The sequence below is a fragment of the Corvus kubaryi genome, unplaced genomic scaffold (genome assembly GCF_017639235.1).
Source record: "Corvus kubaryi isolate FWS band 111438036 unplaced genomic scaffold, C.kubaryi_AGA036_p1.0 37391, whole genome shotgun sequence".
NCBI lineage: Eukaryota > Metazoa > Chordata > Aves > Passeriformes > Corvidae > Corvus > Corvus kubaryi.
In genome coordinates this window covers 955,816-981,053 of record NW_024581130.1, presented here as the reverse complement: position 1 = coordinate 981,053, position 25,238 = coordinate 955,816, and the positions used below count along the sequence as shown (strand labels likewise).

General features: G+C 39.1%; 1 protein-coding gene across 3 annotated transcripts in view; it reads left to right on the top strand.

Annotated features, from left to right (window-relative positions):
* The window catches only part of USP25 (ubiquitin specific peptidase 25), a 68,510-nt gene extending 52,426 nt beyond the window's left edge, over positions 1-16,084 (top strand). For 2 of the 3 annotated variants that reach the window (XM_042037878.1, XM_042037880.1), the window contains 8 exons: positions 1,220-1,333; positions 3,158-3,253; positions 6,563-6,741; positions 7,505-7,583; positions 9,144-9,223; positions 14,038-14,161; positions 14,846-15,041; positions 15,488-16,084. In XM_042037878.1, the coding sequence (XP_041893812.1) occupies positions 1,220-1,333; positions 3,158-3,253; positions 6,563-6,741; positions 7,505-7,583; positions 9,144-9,223; positions 14,038-14,161; positions 14,846-15,041; positions 15,488-15,660 (1,041 nt within the window). In that variant the 3' untranslated portion in view covers positions 15,661-16,084. The remainder of the gene's footprint in view (positions 1-1,219; positions 1,334-3,157; positions 3,254-6,562; positions 6,742-7,504; positions 7,584-9,143; positions 9,224-14,037; positions 14,162-14,845; positions 15,042-15,487) is intronic. The other variant, XM_042037879.1, reaches the window with a different exon arrangement.
* Positions 16,085-25,238: the final 9,154 nt, after the last annotated feature.

Here is a 25,238-nt window from a genome sequence, read left to right as displayed (position 1 = left end):
TTTAGGCAGAACTGTTCTTCCTTCTCACTGTATCAGCATGCTTTCTAATTATTCTACTTCCGTATGCATTCAGACATGCAGGCATATATTCCATTCATTCACTTTTTGTTTGTCCATTTTTAAAAGGAAAGCCAACATCAGCGCATGTAACAGGATTGTAGGTTATTCACCACATTTTCATTTTGTCAATTTTCTGCCTTTTGTCCTTTTTTTTTCTGCCCTCTGATTGCACAGTCTTCCTTTGTATTTGTACAGTGTTGGGTGTAAATAGATACTGAGTATGTTTTTTGGAATCTTTGTTAAAAAGTGAGACTGTTGTTATAATTGCAGAACAAGTAGCATGGCATTTTGTGATTGCTTGGACTGGAGCCAAGGTTTAAGTTCTGCAAATGTTGTAAACTGCCTATTATTCTGTGATAGACCATAGGAGCCAAGATTTGTCTCCGTTGTTTAAAACTTACTTTAACGTCGCAAGAATTTTAGTGACTAGGATAATCTTCTCCCGGTTTTCTGTTTAATTGCTCTCCTAAAAACCAAACCAGTTGAATGTAATGCTCCTTTAAATATTCTTTAAAATATCTTGATTGTTAGAAGCTTTTTTTGGTTTGTTTTTTTTTTTTCCCTCTCAGAGCATCAGGAAATGTTAGCTTTTAGCTTGTTTCTATCCTTTAGTGTGACTTCATCAGGTATTTCAGATAAGAAGTATCTGACCTGGCCCTCTTCAAGGCCAGACTGGATGGGGCCTGGAGCAGCCTGATCTAGTGGGTGGCATCTTTAGGACTAGATGATCTTTGAGGCCCCTTCCTAAACTTTTCTGTTATTTTATGATATACTTAGTAATTTTGGGGTGAAATGTACAAAAAATGGTGGTTCACAGACTCATCCTTTACCAAGCGCCTTAAATTTGTAATGGATATTAGAGTTTCAATACTGGTATACTAACCTGTAAAGATAGCATTAGTGAATAAAGAACAAATGAAATAATTTTAGTAATTATGGCTTAATTTTAAAATGTATTGCTTAAAAAATTATAAATATCACTTGTATTCTCTAAATAGATACAGTTTCTGAATTTTTTCAGAATTTCAGCAGTGCACATCATTGTACTAGATCAGCCTGTCAGTTTGCATCTCTCCATAATTTTACTGTCTTTTCTGATGATGATGATGATTGTCCTTTTTTTCCCCAGACACATACTGATAATGGTTTTCTTCTGCAGAGCTCTGCTAATGCCCCAGCTCAAGCAGCTCCTACCCAGCGAGTGGTAGAGGTGGCGATCCCTGATGTAGGGACTTTTGTCATTGAGTCAGAGGAGGGGGGTTATGACGATGAGGTACCTCTGATTGCAGTTGTGTGCACCGCTCCTCCTCGGTGCTTTCTTGTGCTGCCTGATGAGAATTTTTGGCATGTTTGCACACTGTGACACCTAACAGACTTCTGCAAAACTAAATGCTTAGCGATTTGTAATCTTTACCAATGTCATAGTTTGTCATGAAATATGAAAGGAAAGCACTACAAACTCTAATTTGGCACGCTTTGCATGGTACCATTTACACTGAAGGTGTATTTGTCTCTTCAGCTGTGGAGGTTGAATGTTTATATTAGGCCAGGTAGCCTTCAAAATGCTGATGATAGACTGCACACTGCTGCATTATTTAAAAAGTGACAGGACACTGAGGGATGTTCTTAATGTTTGTGCTTTCTTGTCAGTCTAGTAAAGCTAATGTTCAAGTCTGATCTCTTATTTGCCAAGGTTAAGCTTTTCAGGCTTTGGGGATTAAATTAGCCATGAAAGTAACCTGAAAGTGCTATGGCTGGTAGAACTTACCCTTGCAAATCTTATAAAAAAAAAAAAAAAATTCAGACTCAGGGTGAGACATGTACCTGGTACAACTTGAGGAATAATTGAGAGGCTCGTTGTTACTCTTAGAGGCATTATTTTTTGCTGCCCAGTTTCAGCAGTAGAAAGCAACGCTGCAGGTCATCAAACTGCCCTCCCTTGTCACTGCTTACTCCGTGTTTGTTGTGGTTGGGAGCAGGGTTGGTGCAGCCATATTCTCAGGGGTCTGAATGTGGGTTCTTGGAGGGCATTAGCTTCCCTAGGGAAATGGATATTTCAGGTCATTCTGCCCTGGAAGTGTTATCAGTTAGAACTGGGAGTATGGGGTGGGGAATAAAATGGTTTAATTGACATCATCACACTGAGTTTAGCTTCTCACAGATGTGTAGTCTCCAGCTTGAAAGAAATGAGGATTTAAGTTCGTATAATGACTTGCTTGTTAGTTTATTTCTTTTTACTTTTGTCCCCATGACATTGTCTTCCTAGAGGATAACTTTCTTGCCTATTTCCCTGTTCATTTTGTAAGTGTATTCACTTTTTTAAAATGTTGTTATGTGTGGGAGACTTGCAGGGAGTTTAAGATCTTTCATCTTTTGTTGCTGTGCCAGCAGTACCTTGGGCAGGGAGAGAGGGAGTGTTTTTCTTTGCTTACAGATAAAAAAGGAGAAAGGCTTTTCTGAATAACTTGGATGTATCAAACTGTGTGTAACTGATGTGAATAGCAGTGAGAGATGGCTTGTGTTTGGCTTGGTGTTTGTTAATTGTTTTGGGTTTGCTGTTTAAGGAATTTTCTGCAGATGCTTCAGGGATTGATTGCATTTGCAGCAGTGAGTCTCTTATTTTGACCTTGAAATATGCATAAAATACAGGTTTTATAGTTTACCATGGGTTTAGTGCAGTATATCTGAAGTGTGACTGGGTGATTTTTCTAGTTGAATTTTTTTTTTTTAAATCGTTAGATGGCCATGGGTAGCACTCATTCAGTGTGCAGTTTCTGCTTGGTACTAATGCTGAACTGTGCGTGTTTCTTTCCTGGGAAGTTTGGTCCATGTAACTTTTTTGACACAGTTTTCTTACTTCTTTTTTTTAATCTTATTTTTTGTAAGATTTCTTTAATGTTGTTACACTAAAACTATATATACACATGCCATGATTTGATTTGCAGAATATGCTCACCAGGTCTGTATTGAAATGTGCCATTTTGATGTATGCATGCATTAAGTTGCTTTTTCATCTTGCATGAGACTAAAAGCATATTGAATTTAATCATTAAAATATTAATTATTCAAAACTTTTACCTTCAATCCCTTGTGGCAGGTCATGCTGACCCCGAACATGCAAGGTATTATCATGGCTATAGGTAAAGCCAGGAATGTTTATGACAGGTGTGGGCCAGAAGCAGGGTTCTTTAAGGTATAACTAACATTTTCAACTTTTTCTCCTCTTGACTTTTCCTGTTAGATATGCTACTCTCTCAACCCCTTTCTGTATATAAAGTCTTTTCCAGAATTTATACATACTTCTTTATATCAGTCCTTCACTTAGATATTTCTCCCTTGAAAAATATACAGATATTTGCCCTCGTTGATATCAGTAGCTCATATACCTTTCTGCATCTTAGCTTTTTAATAATAGTAGCGAGTAACATACTCGTAACACGAAACCTAGATGTGTAATCAGTAAAAATCCGTGGGTTTTTTCTCCTGTTAGTAATAAAACCCATGCCTTTGCTAGACTGTGGGACATCACGTTTTTTTTTTGCCCAGGACTTTAGTGTTTAGTCATTTGTTGTTTATTTCAACGATATGTTCTTGGTTTGTACTCCTTAAAATATTTTTAATAAATTGCTTGCTTTTGTGTAACTGCATGGGTGTCAATAATATTTATTTAGGCAGTTTTTTATTACTGGGAATTAGATGTTAGGCTTTTTGCGGTGATTAGTCTTCACTGTGATACCAGACTTAAGAATATGTTCATTTTCTTAAATACACAAACTTCTGAGCACTTTTAGCTCGTGGCCTCTTGAATTTCCAGGATATTAGAAAGGGAATTGCTTTGACATGGTATAAAATGAAAAATCCTCTCAAACGTGATTTGGAGAGGGGAAAGAAGTTTCTTGCTTGTCGTTGAGTAGTGGTCTGTTTTCTTCTTAATTGTTATGGTGTACTTCCACTGGAAGAAATTGTAAAAGCCACAAAACCCCCAAACAAACAACAGGCTAACAAACAAAAAACCCTACCATCACCAACAAAAAGTTTGCAACCCCTTGGCAAGGAAATTGAAACCTGATGGGTTGGTTGGTTTGTCTATTTGTGTGGGTGTTTGAAGTGGATACTTACAGAAGGATTATAACCATGACATGTTTGCAGGGTTGTCTCTCTTAACTGTGCCTGATCTCAGGGAGGGGAGAGGCACGTGCCACAGCCTCTGTTGAGTGAAATGGGGTTTGTTTGGGATTCAGTCCTGGTTGCTCTTTTTTTCAAATTTATTAATGAAAATATGACAATTATTTTTTAAGTTGAAAAAAATCCTCATTTGATCAAATCACTCCTTATGAGAAAGTTCAATTATATCTAATTATATTTTTTAATATGAAGGGTGTTTTGATAGCTTTAAAACAGAAAATTACTTCAAAATAAAATTAATGCATCAGAGTTATCAAAACAATGCTCAGTTGAAATTATTTTCACTCTTTAATTTCGAATGCTTAAACATTTAGGCTTTATGGGGGCAGAATGTCTTTGAGTGAGAAAATGTTTTGACATAAAGTAGAAAACATTCCTTACTCATTTTCTATTGAATTGTGTTTGCAATACTTAGAAGAGGTGAAACATGGTTCATTTTGAAGGAATACATTCGTATGAACGGATACAGATGAAGTGGTCCTTTTTAGGAGCAAAATTTTTGTTTTGGGATGCATCGGATTAAATCTCATGTTTTCCCGTAACTTACTGTAAAAGCTTCTGTGATATCTTTTAATACTGTTACTGTGTTCCTTCATGTGGTTTTTTTAAAATTAAATTAGTGTTTTCAGAAAACTGGGGTGGGAGTTTCTATATCTTCATTTTAATTTAACTCAGGTGAAACCCCTTTGTGTGGGTCATTGTTACATTGCCAAGGTTTCACTCCCCCTCTAGATCTCAGGTTTAAGACATGACTAACATTCAGATATTTCTTGGTCAGTGGTCTCTTCAAATCATTGTTCTTTAACCTTTATAGACAACTCCTTGCAGAATGTTTCCATTAAGATCTTTATATAATATCCTGAGTGCGAAAATGAAGGCATATAATACTTTTCTCTGCTGTCCCTTTTTCCTGTGTTTTGTGTAGAGAAATAGTGTTCTTACTTCATTTTGCATAAGATTTCTGAATCTGTAGAATATCACAGTATTTTAAAAATTAATACAAAAATACAGGGTTTGTGTTGTATTTTTCCTCCTCCTAAGTAATTATATGAAAAATTAAATGCCTAATAGCAGTTTATTTTTGTTTCCTCAATAAACAGGGTTTCATTGTTAGCAATGTGGACTTTCTAATGGTAGAACTTAAGATGTAAGAGAATAGAAACTTGGTGGCTTTTGGCATTTATGTTGTTGTCCTAAACATTCTTTTTAATGGTAATGCATATCATGAGTATTTAAAGATATTGATGCAGAATATTCTATTCTCCTAAGTTGTAAAGGTCTCCACATGCTCTATGTTTAAACCTGTATGATTATTATCCTGCATGCTTAGTCCTGAAACAAAATGTGTTATTAGCAGAGGATGGGAGCCTAAATTTCTGATAGTTAAACGCCAGGTATTACAGCATAAAGGCATCTGAAATACTGAACAGGTTGTTTTGTTTTTTTCCTAACTGCTTTGGTGTTTTATTTTGTGCATACATTATATTGTACTGAAAATTCGCTAATGTGTTAGCAAACCATCTGATCACCTGGAATGTATGTTAACATTTGTCACCATTTTTCTAATTATTTTTCTTGTTGCTGTTGTTTATGCTGTATAGTTTCAGTGAAAAAAATATAATGAACATATCAAAAGATGTTCATTAAAACCTAATGTGCTGGCAAAGCTGGAAAAGTAAATGCTTCTGATGACCTCTAAAGTTTATCTAAAATATTCAGTGAGGGCTGCATCCTGCCCTATAGGGCAGTACTGTTCATATTGAATTACTATTTTCTTTAGAAATCCTATCATTTGTTTTTCATTGAAAGACATATTTCATTCCCACTTATTATTTTCCAAATCATACATATTCACTAAAATTTGTCTAGGATATTTTTTATTCATGTCTTTGCATTTAACCATGTATTAGAGGTACTTTTTTTACCTTATGAGACTTCAGAAAATTTCTTTAGGTCAAGCATCTGAGATCTTATACTTGTCTTGAGCTTAAAGAAAATCTGAGGACTGGATAAATCTCCTTTCAGGGAGACATAGCACAGGACAGAAACTACTTTTGAAGGGAGGGTTTACTTGGGATTTTGTCAGGCTTGACAGGGGAGAGAAAGGACCAACTTGACAGTTTATCTGTTTGTTTTCTGTTTGTTTGCTTTTTTAAAAAGTTTAATAGTTTAGACTTCTTAGAAGGGTGGTCTGTGGAACCGTTAAAAAACCGTTAACCGTTGTAGGCAAAATGTGATGGGATGTAAATTATCTTGTGTCTGTGATGTTTGAGTTAGAAGCCAGAAGGAATAATGTCTATTTTTTAAAATTATGTAGGCAATTAAATTGGAATACACACGTCTGCTAAAATTAGCCCAAGAAGATCCACCACCTGAATGTGATTATCGTTTGCGTCATGCAATTGTTTACTTCATCCAAAACCAGGCACCAAAGAAGATAATTGAGAGAACATTACTGGAGCAGTTTGGAGATCACAATCTCAGCTTTGATGAAAGGTAATAAGATCTGCACATCTCATTTCCTGTGTTGATGAATGTTCTCTGATGTGTGGAAACACCCCTTCATATTTGGCTGGTGTGTTTAGCTTTATCTCCTAGTTAATAGCTTGCAAGTTCACTTTGTAAAACAAATCATCTTTATAAAAATCCCTGTAAGAGAGTAATCAAGAAGTTGCATTTATACTCATCTAAAATAAGTAGAAATGCTCAGTGTTCATAATTTTGCACATAGACTTCTGTACCTTCTTTCACTGTGTGTTTCCTCACTGCCCTGAAAGCCAGCAGTAGACAGCAGAGCCTTTCCAGCTGGGTGAGTGACTGACTTAAGAGCAAGACAATGTCTCTCTTGCACTCGAAATTCCATCTACTTACTTACATAAATAGGTAAATTAAAAGTTAGAAAACATTAGTCTGATTTCTGTGTAGGGAATAATCTTCTAAACTTCTGCAAAGTAAGTGTCAGGGAGTTTCAAGCTATCTGAAATTTAAAATTAAAAGAAGGACTGAGCAATGTGGCAATTTAGCAAAATAAAAGAAGTAATCCTTTAAATAGCACAGGCCTCCATCACACATACTTCAGAAGTATGCTTTCTCCTGCTGATTATACCATGCATAATAAAATGTACATTTTCCACAGCATTTTCATACTCGTTTGCATAAGGCTGTAGCTCATACTGTTTGAGGCTCCTGTCTTTGTAAGGATAATATCCTCTGTGAATTTCCAGTAATATTTCGTGATTTTTTTATTGCTTTTTGTTAGGTGCCGTAACATCATGAAAGTTGCTCAAGCCAAACTTGAAATGATAAAGCCAGATGAAGTAAACATGGAGGAATATGAGGTCAGTATTTCTTATGCTTTAAATTCAGTTGTAATGTGAAAGAGTTATCGGTAAAGCTGAGTTTTGTCTACACAAATTTCTTCTTGTCTCAGACCAAGAAGTTAAAACTGGCTATTTATTTAAACACCCCTTTTTTGTCCAAAGGCTGCTCTTGAGCTAAAGCTGTTTTTTCCACATCTGTAGTTCCAGTGTTTGAACCATAAATTAGTGTCAGGTTGGAGTCTGTCCTTACTTTGTTAACGAGTCTTGACGTCACTAAGACCATTTTGTAATTTATCACCACATGAGCCACGTGGCTTTCTCTATGCAGACACAGCTGGCAGGGAAGGAGGAGAGTGGGCTGTGCCCAGCCTTGCTCCTCTTGAGAGCTGCGTAGCAGGCACAGTCCCGTTTGTGCTTTTCCTCCAGCTGTCTCTGCAGCCATTCCCATTTTCTTAGGAGCAGCAGATTCTTTTCTTTGCCGAGACCATGCATAACCAGCTTATGCATTTAATTTTTCCTCCTGTGTTTAGAAAAACTTGGAGGGAAAGTGCGAATGAATCTTGGACATTAAATAATCGTGACTAATAATTGCTAAAATAATCATCTCACATCTAAAACTAAGCCTGTAGCTGGTTTTCCAGTATCAGTTTCAAGTCTGAGTAATTCTGGTCATTAAGACCTCCTAACAGTGGATATTTATGTCCTGGGCAGGTCCCAGTGCACCACCTATACTTCCTTGTTGTGCTGTTAGGTCCAAACAACTTGATCAGAAGGATAATGGCAGTAATCTTTCCCTCACAAGTCCAGTGACAAATACTCTAATTGCCATTTCTCATTACCTGGTTTAGGACCTACAGTAGATGCTGCTACATTAGTGTGCCTCCCTAGTCCCTGATAGGGAAGGACCCTCAGAGTGGCATTCTGGTTGCATTTTCTTGGCTGTGCAGGGCTGAACATTTTACCGTTTTCTAAATGATGCTGCACAAAGAGAGCAAACAATTTTGGGCTTACCCCCACTCCCCACTCTTAGAGCTATCTTCTGTTCTTCCGCAGAAAAGTGCCCCTTTTATAGCTCCTGCAATAGGTAGTTGGGGATTTCTCCATAGGTCGTGTCAGTCTGGTATAGTGAGTTGGCATTTTATGGATGCTTTCTCAAGGTCTTTCTGTTGAATCTGCAAGTGGCTGTGTCTTACGGTGTGATGTCCCCTATTTTATCTTTAATGCACAATTGCAAGTCAGCAATTAACCCTCTGTAGAGAAAGTGCCTTTCTCACCTGGAGCATTTACCGGTAAAGTGAACCAGGAGTCACTTTGTATAAATGGTGATGCAGTAAGATAAATGTTCTGCTCCAGTGCCAACATCTCATCTGAGTTGCATTTGGGATTTTTTAGCACTTCCCATGTAAAGTGTTGAGGTTTTTTCTATGTCATTCTTGTATTGAAAATTGAGCTTAATATCTTAATATGCACTTGCTATGACTATTGGACACAAAATTTAAGTGGGGGGGGGGTGTTTAAAAAAATTAATTATATTTCATTTCTGTGGATGAAGTTCTATTTACCCTTTCTTACATGCAGAGATGGCATCAAGACTATAGACATTTCAGGGAAACAACCATGTTTCTCATGGTAGGATTGGAGTTTTTCCAAAAAAAGAGGTAAGTGGTAGTACAGAACTCAAATGCAGTAGAACGATGAAAAGGCAAAATGTAATATTGATAAGTAAAGCTATTTTTTAAATTTAGAAGTGTTTAATGTATTCTTCATTTCAGTTAAGCATTTGTTCAGTCTACTGATGTCTTCAGTCTTGCATCTTCCTATTCATAATTTCCATTTCCAATCTCATTTCCAATTTCCATTATCAAGCCATGTGTTCTTTTCAGAGCACCCTCCACATGCACCCCTGTTCTTCCTTCTGTTCTACTCTTGAGTGCTCTGGGTATCCCTCAGCCCTCCTTCTCTGGCAGCACCTGTACACACACATTTATCTGCTTTTATCAGCAGACACAATTAGTCAAGCCCCTGTCAAGCAGTTTTACCTTCTGCATGAGTCTGAGCCAAAACTCCTCCTATGATGGGCTCCAAAGGTCAGGAAAACAGAACATATTTGAGAAAAACTATCATGCATAACTGTCATAATTATAGCTGATTGTCCTTAACTCCGTGGTGATTCATTCCCTTCTCTTTTTGAACCAAGTAAGAAATCGTGGCTGTATAAAATGGGTGACATTTATGTACTTAATTCAAAACAGCTCAGATTTATTCTGATCTACACATGCAACAATAATGGTGATTACAGTATAAATGTAGTCAATCACTGATTTTTCATGTATAAAACAATAGGTAGGGAAATTTATAGTGGGAATCAAATTTAATTTTTTGTCTCTTTGTTGTGTAGTAAATTGCTTCATATTTCTCTTTCTTGTCTTGTATCCTCCCAAAAAAGAAAGGCCCCAAACAATACAGGAAAATTTATTGCAAAAGACACAGCCTTGCCTTTGTGACAAGACACATGTTTTTATACTGGCTGACACAATGAGCCCAGTCTTGGGTTGTCGTGGAGTTACCACCATGTAATAAACAGTACATTTATTAATAATCTAAATTGAAATATGCTACACTATTGGCCTTAAACAGTTCATGTACAAAGGCTAGTCAGAAGATTGCCTGGCTTATTTGAAAAATAAACACTCTGGTGTTGCTTCGTCCCTTAAAGAGGCAAAAATATCACAGGCATTGGTGTGGTTTATAGGAACCCCTGTGCTTCATGCAGTCTAAGCTTGCATGCAGGCGTGAAACATCTTCAAGTTCCTTGGCACTGGAACTCCAGAGTGGCACCTTCAATTGTAAAATACCAATGTTTTCAGTAAATTTCTTCTTGCCATAACATATTCTGATTATGCCATAGAGGAGAGAGGGAAGCACAGGTTTCTGCTATGTGCTAAAAAAGTTCTCCATTATTTACAATAACTTGCCGAATTAGGGTGAGGTGTTCATTACAAAACATTCTCATAATTTAGAAAACAAGCTTATGATCACCAATCTTACACTCTAATATAGGTCAGAAATAAAAAGTACAATTTCAGAAGTGTTTCAAGAAGTGCTTGATACAAAGATGGTAGGGCTGAAGTATAGTTAGTGGATGAGTGAGGATCTGGGTATCCAGTGACCCACTCCAAAGGCATCTTGGGCAAATGCTTTCCTGTGTTTCAGCTTCAGGTTCCCAAAGGACTCAGAGATTTACTGAGGTTCCTGCCTTGCACACGAGAGGGCAATGGTACCATCATTATGCTGGAAATGAGACTAAATTGCTGATCCCTGTCAGTTCCTTTAACACTGAAATCATAAAAACGTAACTTTAAAAATATTTATGAAAGGATAGACTTTCATAGTAGAAATATGATTTTCATTAGTAGGACTGTTTTGAGGCTTTTTTTCCCTGCAAACCCATGTCTCTGTTGACCAACTTTCTTTAGCTTCAATAACACTAAGTGATAACCTAGCAGTGCTCAATGTCTTGATGGAGCTAAAAGTCGACCTTCATTCAAGTAGTCTCTGATTTCTTTAATTGTATTGTGTTGAACAAACACAAAAATCAACATTAAAGTAGTTTGGTGTATCTTTTTCATGCCTACTTACAGTGGTCACTCGTGATCCCTGATGGTGGGTGACAAGGGCCACTTTTCACTGCAGGTGAAGGATTAAGGGGTCTTTCAGGCAGATCTCCTCTGACTGTAGTTTGGAGTGAGATGTAGTCTGGCTGAGATGAACCTAGCCAGATAATGAGCCTTGGTAGGAGTTTTGCTTGCAGGTCACTCTTCTGGCAGCAACTTAAAAGTGAACAAACTGTAGGTTTTACCAGTTGCCTTTTAAGATTCCTGGAAAGCCAATACAGCTTTTCAGTTTTTGCTAAAATGCCTTTTTCAAAGCATTGCTAAAATTTTTCCATTCTGTGCTTTCTGCTTTTTTCCAAAGCCTTGACCCAGTGAGCTCCAGAATTTTGTGAGCAGCTTCAGTGATCTTAGGCTTAGGCTGCACAGGCTTGAGCTTATGTGCAGTTCTGGTGTGAGAAGGCAGAAAGCCAGCCATGTTCTGGGCTGCATCCAAAGCCCCGTGGGCAGCAGGGCAGGGAGGGGATTCTGCCCCTCTGCCCCGCTCTGCTGAGACCCCACCTGCAGTGCTGCATCCAGCTCTGGGGTCCCAGCACAGGAAGGACAGGGACCTGTTGGAGCCAGCCCAGAGGAGGCACCAAGATGATCAGAGGGATGGAGCACCTGCCTGATTAAGACAGGATGAGAAGGTTGGGGCTGTTCAGACTGAAGGAAGAGAAGGTTGCGTGGGAACTTGAAAGCAACCTTTGACTGAGTATCTGAAAGGAGCCTACAAGAAAGATGGAGATCAACTTTTTACAAGAACATGGAGTGACAGGGCAAGAGGGAATGGCTTCAAACTGGCAGAGAGGAGGTTTGGGTTAGTTATCAGGAAGAAATTCTTTACAGTGAGGGTAGTGAGGCACTGGCACAGGTTGCCCAGAGAAGCAGTGGAGGCTCCATCCCTGGAAGTGTTCACAGCCAGGTTGGATGGGGCTCTGAGCAACCTGGTGTAGTGGAAGGTGTCCCTGTCCATGGCACAGGGGTTGGAAACAAATGACCCTCGAGGTCCCTTTCCAACCCAGGGCCACCCTATGATTCTATGGATCTGTTTGCTAATTTACGCTGTAGTCCCATTCCTCAGACCCAAGATATATAAGGAGTCTGAGCTTGGATGTACAATCATGATAATCTAAAATAATTTACCTTGCTGTTACATGGCACCACAGCTGTTTCAGGAAAGGGTCACACACAAGTGAGGGGAGAAGCAAGAAGAGAGCGACTGGAAATAAGGCCACTGCCACCACTGAGTTTTAATTTGCATCAACAGAGCTGTTGACACTAGCTTCATCCTGCAGTTTCACAAATAACTGAACTAAGAATGGAAGAAAAGGTCCTTCTCTGGCTTTATAACCAGCAGTTTCAGTTCTTGTAATCATCTTTTCTTCCCCTTTCCTCCTCCTACATTAAATTTTCAACTGTTTGATCAGTTTCATTGGTGACCAGTGGTATGAAGAACTTTCATGGGTAGGAAAAATGGACTTGAGGAGATGGTAATAGGACTACTTTTTAAATGAAAGCATCGTTTTTTATTTTTAGGACAAAATGTTGGTGAACTGTAACTCTACTTCTACTACTTAAGCAATAAATATTTCTGATTGCAGGAACTATGAGCAGATCTCGTGGTGGAAAACATAACTTCCAGTAGATTCTGAAATTGTAATGTTGGGATTCATCTTGTTCTTCTAAACAGGGGTATTAGAGGATTAAGCTTTAAGGAACCATTGAGATTTCAATTTTCCCTTATTTTTATATTGTCTCATTGGTAGGTATTACCTCAAGTCTTGAGTTTTTTACTTTGGAAAACTCTTGACGTGTATTGAGGTACGCTCTGTGTGTGTACATAATTTTTAGCCTTTTTCAGTAGCTTGGTAATTTGGTTTTGGTAGTTTCAACTTGACCCATGAGCTCATACTCTCATCAGGTGTGAGTGCATGCACAATATCATGTTCCTTTAACCACTCCCTTAGGAAATTTCTCTTCCTATATTTTTTTTTTATTTGAATAAAAATGAGATATCAAACTGCCTGTTTTTAGGGTAGCTGCCTGAACTGCTTTCAGTGTTTGTCTGTCATAACTGGGTCTCTGTAAATCAGAGAATTGACCATTTCAGGTGTTTGCAGGGGATGGTGTGCAGCAGTACAAGGGGAGACTGTTCATCTGTGCGTGAAAGGATCTCTGTCAATGATTAACTGATAGGTTCTTGGGTCCCCTCTTATTGCTTTTCTACCAATTAGCCTTGCATTTATCTACTGCATTCGGACTAAAGACAGACATATCAACAGTCTAACAACACTTCTGCTTTTGAAATGCTGTGATGGCTTCTTCCATCACATGAGATTTCAAGCAACTTGGAAGAACTTAGAGTTAATGAAGCTTAAAAATTCACAGTTTTTGTTTTAGAAATAAGGTGACCGCTTTAAGTCTTACTTGCTGAGGTGTAGAACGGTATCAAGATAATTATGGCAACAGAAGCTCAAACCCAATGTGACAAATGCACTCAGGAAAAACTAAGTTTTCATGGATGCTCAAGGCCAATCTAAAGCTAGTTTTGAAGTGAGTGAAATGATACTCATTGATTTCAGTGAGCTTTGGATCAGAGTTCAGGTGCAATGATCTACCCTAATAATAAAGTAATTTGTTCTAATCTCTGTAAAAGACAAAACTGTATGGTTTAAAAAAACATTATGAAGAGATTAGTGGGGAGGGGTGGACTTGCTGTCCAGCAAGTGGAATTACCTGTTCTTTGAGGAACACAGTTGTTACCTTGATGCAGGTGGTACGTGGATGTTGCATCTAATACTTTTGTTTCTTCACTTCAGCTATATGGAAGCCTTGCTCTATCTTATCTATGCTTACCAGAATAACAAAGAACTCTTGTCCAAAGGCCCGTACAGAGGGCACGATGAAGAGCTGATCTCTCACTACAGACGAGAGTGTTTGCTAGTAAGTGAAGGGGGAAGTATATGTCTCAAAAAGTTAAGTTTGCTGCGTAGCTTTAATAAAATTAATTAGTAAAAGAGTGTTGCCATCACGTACAACAAACCCCAAACCTCCCTCCATTAGCAGTTTAATACCGAGGCTTGTAAAAAAAAGCAAAAGTAAAAAAGAAAACATTATTCCCCGCTCTTTCTTTTTTTAATAGCCAATCATTTTCTTTATGATTATAAATAGTGTGCTCACTGCCATCATGTCTGGGCTAGGTAGGAGCAGTGGCTGACAATGTTGGTGAGCAGACTCACCCTGCTGCCGTGGTTTGATGGGCAGACAAATATTGGGAAAGGCATCAGTAATGATGCCGTGCCTGAAACAAGGGATTTTTTCCTTGTTATGTCACTTTTAACAGTAGTGAAAAAGTGAAAGCAGGTGATGGAATCTGTCTTAACAAAACAGCTGCAAAATTGGAGTTGGCAGGTATGAAATGAAGTGGCTTGAGGAACAGCACAAGTTCAAGTGCATTAGTAGAGCATATGCATCATGCTGTAAATGTTAAAACAGCTGTGGTTAATACAAATTGCCACGTAATTCTGTAGGAAGACTGTGCTTTAAAATAAACTGATAACAATGCATGGTAGAATGTGAAATGCTGCGTACTTAAAGGCTTTCCTTTTTTTGTGGTGGTTTCTGAAGAAACTAAATGAACATGCTGCAGCACTGTTTGAGTCGGGAGATGATCAGGAGGTAAATAATGGCCTGATCATTATGAACGAGCTTATTGTCCCGTGTTTGCCATTACTACTGGTGGATGAAATGGAAGAGAAAGATATTGTTGCTGTGGAAGATATGAGAAACCGTTGGTGTTCCTACCTTGGACAAGAAATGGAACGTAAGTCATTTATTCTTAAGGCAAAATGCCCTTGTGCACCTCTTTTATAAGTATGATGTTGTCAACATCTGGAATTGAACCTGTATCTTTGGTACTGTGGTAATGCTTTTTGAGCTACCCTGACTTTTGAATAATCCTGTACACACTTAAATAAAAAGTTTTTCCATGTCTTGCACTGGGGTATCAGGCTGTAAAAGAGACATGCTTTTTGAATGGAAAAGCATTTGTGTTGTTAGACCATCCAAAGGGATATTTATATCAATATGTTACTAGGAATTGATATGTCCTAGTTATTGCTGGTAGGTCTAAAGAATCTGAATTATTCCAAGTGAAACTCCTCCTTTTCCACCCACTAATAAAAAAAAAAAGTCAGCATTGGGCAGAAAAAGGACAATTCCACATGCAGACATAAATGCTTATGTTTGTTTTTCTGGTTTGATTTGCAGCCAACTTGCAAGAAAAACTAACAGATTTCCTGCCAAAACTGCTAGATTGTTCTACAGAGATCAAAGGTTTCAATGACCCGCCAAAGTTACCCTCCTACTCCACACATGAACTGTGTGAAAGATATGCCCGAATCATGTTGTCACTCAGTCGAACTCCAGCCGATGGAAGATAAATTCTGCAGACCTTCCTAAGCACATTGTATAAACTTTTTTAGTTCTTAAACCTTGCCTTCCTGTCACAGGGTTTGCTTGTTGCTGCTATAGTTTTTAACTTTTTTATTTTAATAACTGCAAAAGAGAAATGACTGTACAAACTTTAGCCAGACTGCAAACAATTAAAGCTGAGAATCGCATGGCGCTCAGTCGTTTCAACCAGAATTGATGCAACATGCAAGTCTGATCATTATGGCAAAACTGCTTTTTTGCCGTTTATCTGTTACAGTATTACTTTGCTTTTATCTTAAGATCCTTTACTTTATCAACAGCTGTCTGGATCATTTTGTGACTGCAACTACTTTAAGTGTCCAGTGCTGTGTAAATACATGGTACTTGGTAGCTTGTAAATGAAAAGAAAGAATAAAGTTTTATTTATGGCTACTTCTGTGTTTGCAAGCAGATACCTTGTATATTATTGTAAAATACGGGTATTTTTAGAAGAGATATGGTATATTGATGGGTTACTCAATTTTATAGACAAGGTTCTTCAGGATTTATGGCCGGTTTCCTTTCAGGTAGTCGGAGGTTACTGTATGTGAATATACTGAAAAACTGTCACAGTATTATTCACAATGGTGTTTTGTATATTCTTCACTGGTCTGTATGATACTGCACCTGAGCACTTTAGTGTGCACGTGAATGGCCATGCCAAATCTTTTCTAATAGTAGGGACTGGCTTCTGAAGCAAAACAATAATGGCACCTTCCTTCTATTCTTAGAAAAAAATGGAAGTAAAAAAAATTAAAAGTATTTTCAGTATAAATATATTGCACCCTCTGAGCAAAACTTCTAAAAATTGATTTAGGTAGAGAAAATAAAGGTTTTAAAAAACGGAATTTATGAGGCTTAAGGATTAATCCATTTTTAATTGGTATTTTAGTCATGTAATTGACCAGAAATAAAATCTTAGCGTTAATTCTTTACTTGAAATGGGTTGCTATTGTTGCAACAAAATATCTCAGAAATCTTTTATCTGTCTTAAGTAAATTTCTTTTGGAAGTAAAAGAACATATCTATTTGGCTTGTTTTGTAGAACTGAAACACTGTCTGGTTTTAATGAAGAAACTTAATTATTTTGTGGAAAAAGAGATTTAATGCGTCCCTAAGTAATCCTGTTACCTGACACTATTTTGATTCCTTCTCTTTTTAGAAAACGTTTTGTGTTAGATCAGTAAAATATGTGAATATTTATTTGTGTTTTTATTGGAGCAACACAACTTTTCCTTACAGGCTTTCAAATGGTGTGAATATCTGTTAATAAAGGCCACAGAGGGAGGGGTAGGAGTGATGAAGTTCAGACCACCTAGAAATGCAGTGGGCAGAAATGTGGGCATCTCATATGCAAGAAGCAGCAGAGTTCAATCTCGGCATGTATCAGTCTGAGAAGTTTTTCACTCTGGAGAGACACTGGATCACAGTGTACTGGGAGTAGAATGTGGCCTTCAATTCAGAATCTGTTCAGGGCTGTTCTCCACTCCTCTCTTCAGTATTGCAGTGCTTCATGCTTTTTCAAACTACCCATTTATTTTATCAAATTCTTTTTTTAAAAAAGAATATTGATATTGACCTTTTACAAGTGAAATACTGCACAGGAGCCTTATTTTAGGTCTGAGACTGTTGATGTGTGAAATATCCCTCTTAAGAAAAAAAGGTATGCTTACCATGAAATGGGAGAGAATACATTTTAAAAGCTTTCACATTTTGCCCCTGTTCCACTTTGATTTGAAACTCAAGAATATGCCTACTTAGCGCTGTATTTTTGAACAAGGTTTTGAACAGATCGCTTCCCACTTTTTCAATAATAGTAAAAGGAGTTAGTTGTGAAAGAGCAACTTTGTTTTGTTATGGCTAACAGGTTTTGAGTTTGCATGTTTGTGGAAGCTTTTAAGGAAAGCTCCCCTCTTACCCTGAAAGAGCCAGTTACCCTCATCTGGTTAATCTTTCATGACAAACACACGGGGAAAGGCACTCTTTCTAAGGTAAAAAGAGAAACTATTTCATTTGGGAAGAATACCTAAGATATTTTAATTGAAGCAAGAAAGGATGAGGTTTGTTTTGTTGCAGTTTTTTTTGTTTTCAGTTTCCGAAAGTATGAAAATAATCCATTGAAGTTCATTGTACTGAAGATAAATGTGTATTCCCTTGCAAAGAAACTTTTGAGTTGAATTGAGAAGGCAGTAGAGCAGAAATAAATATATATGTATTTTGCAATTTCTATATATTTTAAATATATGAGTTTAAACTTTCAGCAAAATCGTTAATTTTGTCTTAAAAGCCTTGCTTTTCTCACTGCAGTAAGGCAGTTGATAGTTTGGATTCACAATGCCCAGCACTAAACATCTACAAGTAACTGCAAGGTAGTAAAACACACAGTCCATTTGGCTACCTGATACTCTGGGACTGAATTATGTAAGGAGATATGGTCTCTTTGGTATTGTGAAGGTCCTTATCAGGGTTTCTTTTTTCAGTTAATAGAACACAAAAAGATTAAGGAAACTTAACCAAAATTCATTTACAAAATCACCTGCACCATCAGGTGAAAGATGGTGTTTTTTCCAGATGTTGCTTCATACTGAGAAAGACCCTGAGGTTGTCCTTTTTTAGTTAATTGCCTTTTTTTTATCCTGCCCAAGCATGTGTCTTCATTTTAGCTTCCCAATCCTATTGCTGTACTTGAAGTGATATTTTGGTAGTATCAAGAATGCTGTTGTTTCTAGTTCAAGCTGCCATAGCAGGTCTGTTAGCCTCAGCCTAGCAGAAGGCTATGAGCAACAGCAGAATTGAGCTGAACAAGTGGAGAGGATGGCAGGAGTCAGTTTGTACTTCTAAGATGTGGTGGTATTTGGAATCACACCAGACACCAAGACTTGACCTTTGCTATTGAATCAGCTTTGTGGACAGTCTGTGCTTTACTGCAGGAACAGCTTTGCTCTAGAAAACCTGAAGTATGAGCAGAGCCAAAAGCACATGCTTCGTGTTCAAGCATTAACATACCAAAATTTTGTAATGTCTGTATTAAGTATCTTTCAGGTTACTTTTAGGCTACTCCTGTGAAGATTGCAGCTCCAGAAAGGACCTGGACACCAACACACAAGAGACAGCTGGATACTGTCCAACAAACGTAAAGGTTCATAAAGGGAGACAATGGTTGCTGCCCATATTCTTCATTTGTCACGTTTCCTTCTTTCAAGCTCCAGTGAGTCCAAATGTCTGTGGGAGGCCTTATATAAGCACAAGGTAAAGAATTTTGATGGAACAATACACCAAGTCTGCCGTGAGTCACTCATCTGTGCAGCATTTTTCAACATAAATGCGTTTTTTTAAAAAATACATATTCTAGGTTTGAATCTAGAAGAATGCCAAAAAAGTAAGTATCAGTCTTGGCAGTGAGAGGAAAGTGGTTTGCATCTTTCCATTTCTTGTTTCTGGAGAGGAGATTAATACAGATATGAAAATGCTCTCATCTAAAGAGGTCTTCTAGCAAAATGCAGTAGATGGAATTCCAAAGGGGAGTGAGTGATTCAAGTGAAACAACTATTTTTCATGTTATTTTAAGCCAGTGTTTCTTTACGTACTGTGTCCTTGAAGATCTTTTGAAGTCCTGATCTTGGTGGATAAGTTATTCACTGAAAACACTTTTAACTGCTAAAGATCATCTTTTTTTATAGGCAAGAACCAGCAGAACATTCCTGCTTGGTTCAGCATTTCTATTCCCGTTCTGATCCATATGGGAGCAAAGCCCCCGAACTTTTGCAGACACGTCTGTTGCTGCTGTACACACATGTGCTCCAGCTTTATTGTCATGCCCTTAAAATCTTGGACTTGGCTGTGGAATGTTCTCAATTATGAAATTCAGATCTTTGCTGTAAGTAGCAGGAAAGGACTCTTGCCTCTCAAAAACTCTTTCTTGAGGTAGCACTTTGAAAGAACAGCTTGACTTGCTTTCTGGTGATTGGGATCAACCCAAATCCACTTCTCGCAGGCTGGGAAATGCACAGTGGGAAAGGCTTGTTTTCAGGATGATGGTCACAGGATGGATTTATCATGAGTATTAGGATATGGTCATTCTTCATCACTCTCTTCATATCTAAACTGACGTACCTCTTAAAGTTTGGGCTCCATGGTTCATTCTTTCACTTTTTATTTCCCTCTCCCCTGTTGTTCCCCAGTGAAGTCACCTGAATATTAATTTTCCAGGCTTTGTAGTTGGTTAAGTCTTTGATTCACCATCACCTTGAACTAACCACTGTGCCTTCACCACCAGGATACAGAACCAGGATTCCACTGCTTCCATCTGATTAGTGTGGGCTTCAGGTTTTGTCTTGCTTTTCCTGGAAATGCCTGTTCAGAATCTGTGGGCTGAATAACACCATCCACATGTATACTGTCTGGCAGCTTAGCATTTGAGAGCCTGAAAGAGGGAAGTTATGGATAGTTAGCCAGAGTTAACTAAACTGCAGAGTTCTTCTGTACCATGTCTTGGCACATCAATTAAAAAAAAAAAAAGAAAAAGGGAAATAATTTGTTGGAGCCTGACTTAACTGAGCACTTTAGGAGTGTGAGGGGTGTCTTGTGTACTGTATCAGCACTGTCCTGGTTTATGAAGGTTGTAGACGCTGTTCCTCATGTGCAATAATCTTCAGTTTACCCTGATCTTTATACTTTGTCTTGAATTATTAAAACTGCAGTCAAACATAACTTCTGGTAAAAAGCAGCTTTTCCTGCTGTGCTGATTTCAGTTGGTAACTGCAGTCCTTACCCATGTTTGTGTTCTGTGTCTGGGTGTTTCCTATCACTGTTCAGGACCATATCTGCTTTTTTATCTGTGTTAAAGTTCCCTGGACCCATTTACACTTCGTGGATTTACAGGCAATAGGGGAAGGGCAGTAATTGCTCTAGATACTGTTCAAGAAACAAAGTGTTCATTTGTCTGTGACCTTTAATCTGTAACAGTAAAACTTTCAGCTGAATGTGGACTAAGGGCTTGGGAAGCCTGTGGGAGTCTGGGGAGGGGTTGCTTAAAAACTATCAATAATAGAGGATCATGAGCTGGAGGGAATTGCTATGTAAACATAGTAAACTTTTATGTGGATTAGAAAAAAAATACCTTTGTTGAAGTAAGTTTTAAGCAAAGAAGTCAGTGTTATATAATGCAATTTGAAGAAAACCTCCTGTGTTCTTAGGGAAGATGTTGGAGTGATTGGCTTTGGTAAGGAACCTTGATTGGTGAAACCAAAAAACTTGTAAGTTTAAATAGTTCAAGGTAAAGTACATTCTTGTAAGCTGGTTATGAAGCTCTTTTGTCTGGAAAGTAAAAAAAAAAAAAAACCAAAACAACAAAAACAAACTGCCCCCACAAAATCAAATAATCCCCCTATTCCTCCAGGAAGATAATACTGTTCTGCACAGTCCAAGTTGAGTTTGGATGTCCAAAAAACTTCTTATTTCCTCCCTCCCTTGCTCAGTCTGTTTGAACAAGTACATTGTTTTGAAATGCATATAATTTCTCTTTGAATTTCTGAAGGAAAATTTGTCATCTCCATTATTTTTCAACGTGAGATTAAAACCTGTCATTGTACTTGGCACTGGCACTTGTTCCACCCTCAGCTGATGGTGATTTTTAGTTTTGTGGTTGTTGCAAGATGCTTGAACAGATGATTTATCACTTTAGTTTCCTTCTGTAGGATGTAATCCTCAACATTCTTTGCATACAAAGGTTTATACTGCTGTGTTTTAGGAATTTACTCCCCTCCCCCCTTATCTTGGTTCAATTTAAGGCTGTTACTCAAATGCTTTGTAGGGAGGAAGTGAAACAGCACTGATTCTGTTCACCATTGGTCTACTCCACTGGAGACAGTGACATCCCTGTGCTACTTGGACTTACGAGATTTTATGGTGCTTTGTGCTCTGTGAATTTGTTTGAAATGGAATGTGATGGAGTTAATTACCTGTTGGTTGCAGCTGACAGAGAAGAGCCATAATGTTGTTTTCTGTTTAATAACAAAGTAAAATGACATTATTTCTCCCTTAACACAGTTCCCCACAAGATTAGGAAAGCTGCGTATCTTTTCTAAGAAAGTAGAAGTTTCTAGGTAAGATCTGGTAAGTGTTCAAACTGGTCATAATCCCTTCGGGAAGGCACTTTCATGCATAGTGTGTTTGTTCTCTTGTCTTTGTTCCTGGAGTAGGCACACAGCTAAGCACACTGATTTAAAAGTATGTAGGGTGGATTTTTATCTGCTCTGTAGTAATTTTATATGTTTTCTTTGGATAGGCTTGTTTTGTAAATGTCTAATGTCAGTTCTTGGTGTTAAGCAAGAAAGAACGGTGCATTCCAATGAGAATTTTCTGTCAGTTCAGCGAAGTTGTGTGCGGTAATTATCCTCAGTAATGTCTATGCTATTACCTGGCTAACTGCCTACTGTCCCCAACCAAGGCACTTCTGAAACTAAGTAGTGGGCTCAGGGCAGACTATCATTTTCTTCATTGCTTGGTTGTTTATTTTTTTTTCCTTTGTTTGTTTTTTTCAAGGAAAAGATGAGTTGTGTGGCAAAGAGAGCTACAAGAGGTTTAAGATAGATACCAAATACTGGTAAGCTCTGGCTAAGAGGGGAAGAGACACAAGTACTACAGTCAGGTTTAAACTAATCTGTCTTGAGTTATTTCTGCTATTAAGACTGAATGATTTGGAGTGGTTGCACATGCTATTCACAAGCCATCTATAAAAGGGTGCTGTGCAAACAGTGTCTACAGGGAAGTGCTGGACAATGAGTAAATGTTGAGGGCTTTTAAGTACTGTACTTCTAACACCTCTTTCCAGAGAGAGAGTATTGCGGAGTTTGGTCCCTGCAGACTTCAGAAAAGACATGACAGGTGTTGTCAGCTACAGAGACGCTCAGAGGTATGAGCAGACAGAGATCTTTCATCAGGATTTCTGCAGGTGGCTTTGTTCCCTGTTCCTGGGTTTGAACAGACTCTTTGCCCAGAGGAGACTCAGTGCTTCTCAGTAATGTAGGCAAAGCTGGATTAGTCCATGAGAAATGATGGAGTGGGGCTCCCTACTGTAGAAGAGGGGAAACAGGTGTATTTTGGACAGGAACCTTAGGGGGACCAGCATGCTTTTTTTTGGAATAGGGACAGCTGAAAACAGTTGGGCAAAGCCCCATCTTTTCCACCAGAGTCACTGTCTGCACTCTGGCTGTTCCCCTCCTTGTCACCAGCTGAGTCTCTCAGCTGTCTCCTTCCTCGGCTGAGTGCCAGCTTTGCCATACTCCTGCGTAGTGTCACACCTGTGAGCTCATTTTCACTTCAAGTCCTTTCTGAGCCTCTCCTTTCTAGGGTACAAGCCCTGTTGGATAAGGGAAGGATGGCCTTACTTTCTAACAGTGAAGAGGACTATCCTATTTTAAACCTGCACTCAACTGAATCCAGCTTACTGAGTACTCAGCTACATTGTGATTGACTGACTGACTCATGGCAAAGTGTATCCTTCAGGTTTTACAGCATTTTCGTATTTCTGTAGTCATTGCTTATATTTCTGCTCCCTGATGAAGAGCTTTTTTGCAGGATGTGTGGGACTCCTTCCCTTCACTAGTAGTGCTTCCTCTGGAAAGAAGTTTCCAGTAAGAAGAAACCTCTCCTGTCATGACATCACAAAACTGTCCATGGAATAAACAAAAAAAGCTGTGTGCCCTGTGGCCAAGAAGGCAAATGGTGCCCTGGGGTGCATTAGGAAGAGCATTGCCAGCAGGTCAGGGAGCGATCGTGCCCCTCTGCGCAGCCCTGATGAGGCACATTTGGGGTGCTGTGTCCAGTTTTGGGCTCCTCAGCACAGGAGAGACATGGAGCTCCTGGAGCAGCTCCAGTGGAGGTTACAGAGATGATGGAGGGATGGAGCATCTCTCTTATGAGTAAAGGCTGAGGGGGCTGGGGCTGTTCAGCCTCGAGAAGAGATGACTGAGAGGGGACCCCATCCATGTCTGTCAGCGTCTGCAGGGAGGGCTCAGAGCATGGACCAGGCTCTGCTCAGTGGTGCCCAACAATGGCACAAGAGGCAATGGGAGAAACTGATGCCCAGGAAGTTCCACCTGAACATGAGGAAGAAATTCACTGTGCAGTGACCGAGCACTGGAACAGATCACCCAGAGAGGGTGTGGAGGCCCTCACTGGAGATATTCCAGAAGTGTCTGGATGCAATCCTGTGCCATGTGCTCTGGGATGACCTGGCTTGAGCAGGGAGGTGGGACCAGATGACCCACTGTGGTTCCAAACTTACCAGTCTGTGATTCTGCGATAAATCATAAATTTTGGTCTTGTGGCCATCTCAGACAGCATTAAAAGACGTGAGATTGTAATGGGAAAGCTCCTTTGGTAATCAGTGGTCTCCCTGAAGGGAATGATGGTGCTTCATGCAGCACCCGGTAGAGTTGGACTTGGCACTAGGCTTTCTTTGACACCAGCACAGTGTGCTCTCACTGAACAGCCTTCACAGCTCTGCAGTGATAGCAAATGTTCCAACAGCATGTGCAGCAGGATTGCATGTGGGAATCTACTTTTACATGTTAAGCCCCAGAGTTAAAAATTTCAGCATCAGTCCTACCGATTCAGGCCTCCTACACCGGAGAAAGATAAAAATGTTAAAATGACATCAGACACACTGCAAATGAACACGGATGTGATGAAACTGAAACTTTTGCTGTCTGAAAATCTTAACATGGTGACAGCCTAGCGATGAGGAATGCAGCTAAAATACTTGAAGTTCAGTTTTGATCAAGCTCTTACTGTATTACAATATTTTAAAAGTTTCTATTTCTTATATGGCCTATCTCCTTAAAGAGTCTGGAAGGTTTCAGTGGAGTGCTTAGTGGCAGTGTACATACTTTTTAATCTATTTTTTCCAAATTTGTTGAGCTTTTTCTCTGACCTGCATAGGAAATGATTTTAAATGAATGCATTGATTTGGACAGCTTTTCTCCTGTAAATATATGGAACGTGTGCTATTGACAATGCTTTTATGTTGCTGACTTTACAGAGCCTGGGGTTTTTCTGGGTTGGAGTTGGTTTGCTTTATACCTTTCTATGTTTTCTGAAGAGCCTAATGCTGGCAGTGATCCCTTCAGAGCCTCTGATGCTGCACTGTCCCGGGGAACAGGGGCTGCCAAGGGATAAAGTGTATCTCTGCCGTGCTCCATGAAAAACGTGAACGCTGCCCTCAGCCATGGACACAACTGCCATCTGAGAGGGCTGTGGGGACCTCTAGGGTAAAAGGATTCTGGAATACTCTGCATTTGTTCCGTCTATGTATATTTACTGAGAGTACCTCAGTGTGGATTTGGGTGATGAGAACTGTGGGCTGCCCAGGCAGCTTGTACACTCCCCATTGCTGGCAGCGTTCAGAGCCAGGCTGGATGCAGCTCTGGGCACCCTGGTGCGGTGGGAGGCGTCCCTGCCCGTGGCCGGGATGGAGCTGGGCGCTGTTCCAGGTCCCGGCCAGCCCAGGCCGCTCCCGTTCCCTGCCCGTGGCCGGGATGGAGCT